This window comes from Oryzias latipes, chromosome 2, assembly GCF_002234675.1.
Source record: "Oryzias latipes chromosome 2, ASM223467v1".
Taxonomy (NCBI): Eukaryota; Metazoa; Chordata; class Actinopteri; order Beloniformes; family Adrianichthyidae; genus Oryzias; species Oryzias latipes.
The window spans coordinates 19,011,775-19,018,712 of NC_019860.2; the positions used below are offsets into that span (position 1 = coordinate 19,011,775).

Genomic DNA, 6,938 nt, shown 5'->3' on the forward strand with positions numbered 1-6,938 from the left:
ACACTCCCAACTACATTTCCAGGATATTTCTTCCAGGTGTCTTTGAGCTTACTTTAGTTTCCACTTTTCAAACAGAAACATCAAAAACATTTAATAAAGTTTGATAAAGAATTCAGCCAAACTGCAAATAATTTCAGACAAAAACTACAATTTGACATTTCAGGCGTGTAGAAAGAAAGCGCTGTATCCTGGGAACGGGCTAAGTTAATTAAAATGTCCTTCATAGAGAATCGTTTAGAAATACTTCAGGTCACATCTGATTATTATGTTGATAAACTGAAACAATTTCTTCAGTAAACTCAGAAGAACAATGTTGACTGGCTACAAGAAGAAACTCTTTTTCACTATACAGCCCAATCACATGTTACTAAAAAAGTCACCAAAAAGATGTATTCATAACATTTTGCCTTTTTTTTGGGGGGGGGGGGGGGTAAAATATTTAAAACATTTTTTAAATCTGACATTAAGAAAACTTTTATTTTATTGTGCAATAATTCTTTTTTTTACAATTTGCAAGACAACAAATCTTACAAATTGCAGAGAAAAACTAAGATATAGTTTTTCTACATTGCTCTTATTTCTCTTATTTATCTGTCATTCATTTGCTATTTTCTATATATTTTGTAACTTACAAATGCATTTTTTTCTTTTAAATTAACTCCAAAAGTTAATAGTTTTATCTATTTAATCCCTAGAAATCCATACCCAAATAATTTTTGTATTTCTTTAGTAAAACTGTCTGTCACACTAAGCATATTTACAAGGAAGTGAGGTCCTATAGTTCCTTCCGCATTTGGATACGACAGAAAATTTAAAATGTAATATATATATATGTATTAAACATAAAGCAAAACAAATTACTAAATAAACAAAAATACTGAATAAAAGTATTTTACCTAAATAAATGAAAACCTAAATAAAAAATGTAAAAAATAACATACAAGTCTAGAGGGGTGTGAGGTTTGTTTACAGGTGGATTTAAAGCAATACAGAGGGGAAAAAAAACTAATGAACAAAAGAGGGAAAACCATAAATGTGATGAGGGAGTGGCAAGATACATAATCTTAATTTTTTTGGTGAAGGGACTGGGTTGTTGGTGTGTTTGTCATCTAACACGTCACGAGTTTCCTCTGAACAAACAAACAAACAATACAGCCGACAGAGAGAAAAACAGAGAAAAGAGTCGTTTTTCCTCATGCTCTGAAGGCCAACTGGCACTGCAGATGGAGGAGCGGTGGGGGAGGGGGTGACCCCCCCGGCGCGCGCGAGCGCACACACATACACCCCCTCCCGCCCTCCGCTGATGTAATAATCTCAGAGTGTCACAGATCCACGGGACGTGAGAAACGCGCTCCTCTTCCCACCCTTTCTTCGTGTTTATGAGTCTTTTCTGTTCGGATTCCACTTTTGTTCTCAGAAGATGATGTTCACGAAATAACCGGCAGCGAAACGTCACGCACACATGCGCACACAGACTGACGCAGCGCTTGTAGACTTTTCTTTTTTCTTTTCCTTCCATTCCTCCTTCTGTCTGCGCGCGCGGCGGCGCATCGCTCGTTCCGCTGCATTCAACAGTTCTGAGGAGCGCAGACGCAAAGAGCGGCGAGCCCGCAAAAAGACACCGCTTCCTCTGATACCAAGAGGAGGAGGAGCAGGGGCAGGAGGAGGAGGAGGAGGAGGGCATCACGATTAGTGTTTCTGCAGACCGGGACACTTTCACCGCGGAGCTTTGAACGAGCGCGCACCGTTTTCCAAACTTCTTCCCGCAAAAGAAAGAAATCCTTGGATTTGTTCCCCCTTTTTCATTTTTTAATTGGAGGTTTTTATCAGCAGGGGTGTGTAAGACGATAGTGTGGTTCTGGACGCCCACCCCATCCCCACCACCACCACCAAACGCAAAAAAGAAAAAAAAATAAGGAGAGGAAGAGAGAGGCGCACGCGTAGAGGAAAAGAGGAGGATGTGAGAGGGGGGGATGCGGGTGCTTGGCAGCAGAGGAATCGCCCGTGAAGCCCCGGCGCGGGGTGTGAATTCAGCACCAGGGGAGAGCGGACAGCTCCCGACGCAGCGTCAGCACAAGAAAAGCCGCAGATTTGCGGCGCTTTTTCTTCTTCCTCCACGTCAAGGTCAGCCCCGACCCGAGAGACAAGAGAAAAGAAGAAGATGAAGGCGCCAAGGCTGCCTCCTCTTCCTCGCGTCAATGCGCAGGGGCTCTGATTCCTCTCCCGGACCCGAGCGCAGCTTAGACGCAGCATGGATGTGGGGAAAAAGCCAGCCCCGTCTCCCCCTTAAATGCCCGTTTCTGCCCCCCTCTCCCCCCTCCTCTTCCTCCTCCTCTTCCTCACCGATGCATACTCTTTCCACATCAGCCGGGGATGAAGCGCTGAGCGTCAAAAAATGCTGCTTTGGATCGTGCTGCTGAATGCGGCTCTCTGCGTTGCTGGCGGGAACGTTACGAGGGACGTGTGCAAGGAGCAGGTCTGCTCCTGCAGGGAGGTGGAGGGGGACCTGCACATAGACTGCGAGAAGAGGAGCTTCGCCAGCCTGCAGCACCTGACCGGCCCCAGCTCGCACTTCTATCACCTGCTGCTGCAGGGAAACTCTCTGTCCAGGCTGTTCCCCAACGAGTTCGCCAACTTCTACAACGCCGTCAGCCTCCACCTGGAGAGCAACGGCCTGCACGACATCGTCCCGGGGGCGTTCCTGGGGCTGCAGCTGGTGAAGAGGTTGCACATCAACAACAACAAGATCCGCTCCTTCAGGAAGAGCACCTTCCTGGGTTTGGACGACCTGGAGTATCTGCAGGCGGACTTCAACCTGCTGAGGGACATCGACCCCGCCGTGTTCAGGGACCTAAACAAACTTGAAGTGTTGATACTCAACGATAACCTCATCAGCGCGCTACCTACAAACGTTTTCCTGCACGTGCCCATCACGCATCTCGACCTGCGGGGGAACCGGATCAAAACGTTGCCTTATGAGGGGATTCTGGAGCAGATCCCCGGGATCGTGGAGGTCCTGTTGGAGGACAACCCGTGGGACTGCAGCTGCGAGCTGCTCTCCCTGAAGGAATGGCTGGAGAACATTCCGCGCGACGCGCTGATCGGGAGGGTCATCTGCGAGGCGCCCACGCGCCTGCAGGGCAGCGACCTGAACGAGACGTCGGAGGCCGACCTGTGCCCCTCACAGAGCGGAATCGACACCAGCCTCGTAGCTCCTCCCACTCAAGAGGAGACTTCGCAATCCGAGGGAGCGCAACCCACGCCTTACAAGCCTAGCAGGGACGCCAGCGGGCCTCCCACGCCCGGGGGGCACGGACCCAGGAGCCGCTCCAAATCTCGTGAGAACTGGCAGCTGAAGACCAAACCCACCGCGGCAGCAGGTGAGAGCAGAGAGCAGCTGCACAACGCCACCTGCCCGCAGCCGTGCAGCTGCAGGTCCGTGGGCACGCGCAGGGGGCTGGGGGTCAACTGCGAGGGCAAGAAGCTGGAGAGCCTGTCCAACCTGAAGCCCAAACCCGTGAGCGCGCACGAACTGAACATGAGAGACAACAACATCCACGCGGTGAAGAGGAATCAGCTGCTCGGCTTCTCCAGCCTGCACCTGCTCGACCTGGGCGGGAACAACATCAAAGGGATCGACAACGGAACCTTTCAGAACCAGAGCGAGCTGCGCTGGCTCTACTTGGATAAGAACTACCTGGACGCACTGTTGGCGGAGATGTTCGTGGGCCTCGGGAATCTGGAATACCTGAGTTTGGAATACAACAACATCCAGTTGATCGCAGCGGGGGCCTTCAGCCCCATGCCGAACCTGGGGGTTCTGCTGCTCAACAACAACCTGCTCAAGTCTTTGCCCGTCAACGCCTTTCTGGGGATTTCTTTATCCAAGATCAGCCTGCACAATAACTACTTCCCGCACCTCCCCGTGGCCGGCGTGCTGGACCAGCTCAGCTCCATCGTGCAGGTGGACCTGCACGGGAACCCGTGGGATTGCTCGTGCACCATCGTGCCCTTCAAGCAGTGGACGGAGAAGCTGGGCCCGGACGCCATCGTGAGCGACCTGAAGTGCGAGTCCCCGGAGCGCTTCTGGAAGCGGGACTTCCGCTACGTCCGGAACGACCTGCTGTGCCCCAACCGGACCCCGCCGACCCCGCTGTCCAAGACCTTCACGCAGGAGTCGGGGACGCGCTCGAACTCCTATCTGGAGCCCAACCGGGTGTCCATCTCGGTGCTCGTGCCCGGGCTGCTGCTGGTGTTCGTCACGTCCGCGTTCACGGTGGTGGGCATGCTCGTGTTCATCTTGCGCAACCGCAAGAGGTCGAAGCGGCGCGAGGGCAACTCGTCCGCGTCCGAGATCAACTCCCTGCAGACGGTGTGCGACTCTTCCTACTGGCACAGTGGGCCCTACCACGCGGACGGGAGCGCGCACAGGGGCTTCGACTGCAGCGCGCACCTCTCCACCACAAACGACGCCTAAACCCTCTTCCCCCCGCTCCCCCCACTTTAAAACTGGATTACAAACACTGCAGGATTTTCTAGGGTTCGAACACAAACTTGTTTAGTTTGTGTGAGTCCGCTGCCGCACAGGCCCTGTAAAGATATGTATATTTCCCCCCACCCCCTCTCCCTTCTACACCTTTCCTCTCCTTTGGCTACCCCTTCTCCCTCCTCCTTCTCCTCCTCCCATTTTGCCGCAGTCGGACAGAGATCAGACAGATGACGGGGAGAGGGGCGCGTGCGTGTGTGAGAAGGAGGGCACTGTGCACGAGCGCATGAATGTACATGTAAATATTGGGACTGATGTATCATAAAAATGCATGAAGATCTTTCGCATGGTCTCACAAATACGGCCATCAAACCGGGCAGAGAAGGCGACCCTCCCCCCCCCAAATACCCCCCTTTTCATCATATATCATAACTATATATAGATACTAAGAATTATACATATGACTATTACAAAAAGTGCCATTTCTCTATTTTTGGGGTGAAACTCGCAGTCAGGATTTGTGTCTGTTTTCAAAGAAACATGTCCAGCATGTTTGTTTATTTTCTTTGGTTTTTATTTGCTTTTTTCATTTAGTATTTGGGGAGGGGTTATTTAAACACGAGATGGCGTCACCCTTTCCTTCATGAATGTAAAAACAACAACAAACGGTTCTGTTTTTATTTCTAGTTTGTGCCAATTTATTCAGTAACACAACGCAGTCGATCGTGACACAGTGACGTCACTCAGACGCTGCAAAAACTAATGTAGCTACAATATAAATAAATATTAAGAAATACTCATCGATAATAATTATTAAAAAATAATAATAGTTCAGTGGTTTTGTCTTTTTGAACATAGCCTGCTTTGTTTTTCCTGGGAGGGAGGGTGGAAATGAGAAATAATAATAATAATTTGATGGGGTGGGGGGTTATTGGGGGGGTTTGTACCATCATATTTTTTCAACGACTGAAAACTTTTCGGATAATCGAGCTAGAATTCGATCGATAGACTTCTATAGAGTAGAGAGCTTTTTTTAACGTCAAAATAAATTCCACGTGAAAATATATCTATATAGTATGATTAAAAAAAAACAAGAAAAATAAGCTTCAGGCTATGATTCACTTTCATCATATTGTGAGCTTTTGTAAAGCCATCTAAGCAAAGAGGACTGAAACTCACTGTCTTTCTGGGAGGTGTGCTGGAGGGCTGTGGGGGGGGTTCTGGGTGGGTGGGGGGGGGTGCTCAGCATGCACCTGTACAGCACATTTACAGTCAATGCAGATGCCTTTCTGAACTTTTGGAGCCTCCTGTTCAAGTTTGATTCTCTTGTTTGTTTGTTTTAATGCTTTGTGACTGATCACCTGTTGTGCAGGCTCAGCTGCACAGAAGAAGGGAGGGAGGGGGCAGGGAGTATGTAAACAAACATCAGAAGGTTTTTTTTTTATTTTTATTTCAATTTCTGTCATGGTTAGGATTTATGACGTCAGTGCTGCTGTCCTGTTAATATTTGTGTACTTTATGAAAAAAAAAAATCGATTTTTTTAAGCTTATTCTGAGAGAAATCATAATTACCCCCCCCCCTTTATTTTTTTCCCTTATATCTCTGCCACAAAAAAAATTGAATTAAGAAAATAACTGCGATTTCTGCAGTTTTAGTGCTGTCCATGGTGCTGAATCACTGCCCTTTGTCCCCCATTCTCTTTTTTCCCTTCCCATTCCAAGCAAATGGAAAGAGCAGCTGGGCCGGCCATTTGCATGCCCCCCCGCCCCGATTCCATCTCTCAAAACATGTGACCTACACTGCAGCTTCTGCCGACTAACATCATAGCCCTTTTCCGTTTTCCTTCATTTTTTTTTTTTTTATGTTCACAGAAGGGTTTGCCCCCCCCTCCCAATATCGACCTACTCCTCTCCCAGTTGGTCACACTGGGGGGGGGGCGAGCTACTGTAAACTATGAGTCTATTCCGTGGAGTATAACTGTGCCACAGCCCACTGATGGTTCTTTTTGTTTTCTCAGAAACGCTGTGTTCAAAGTTACATTTCTATGCTTTGCGATATTTGACCCTGCTTCTATTTTGTTAAATAAAGTGTGGTTGAGGTTGAGTAAAAAAAAAAAAAACTTGTCTTGGAGTTAGGATTGGTCCTTTCAAAAAAAAAAGGTGCATATCCACCTCCTGCTGTGGTGCTGCAACAGGAGAGTGTGTTTGATGATATGGGCTGACTTATCCCTCCAAAATAACTGATGTGTGTCAAACGCAATCCAGCCGCATGATTTTGTTTTCTGTGTCACAGACGAACACAAGCAGCATTAGGCGTAATGGAAAATGCAAATGGAGTTCAGTGTGCAGCAGAGTCCCTTCTGCTGGATAATAGAGCTTCCAAACACTCACTTCCTCTGTGTGAATACATTAGGCAGTCAGGTGTTCCAGTGCTGCAGTCCTTTGTGACTCA

General features: G+C 48.4%; 1 protein-coding gene across 1 annotated transcript; it reads left to right on the top strand.

Annotated features, from left to right (window-relative positions):
- Positions 1 to 1,308: 1,308 nt before the first annotated feature.
- On the top strand, positions 1,309 to 6,611 carry slitrk1 (SLIT and NTRK like family member 1). The gene has a single exon (XM_004066702.4). It carries the CDS (start codon positions 2,396 to 2,398, stop codon positions 4,475 to 4,477), a length of 2,082 nt encoding a protein of 693 aa, XP_004066750.1. The 5' UTR covers positions 1,309 to 2,395; the 3' UTR covers positions 4,478 to 6,611.
- The last annotated feature ends 327 nt before the right edge of the window (positions 6,612 to 6,938 follow it).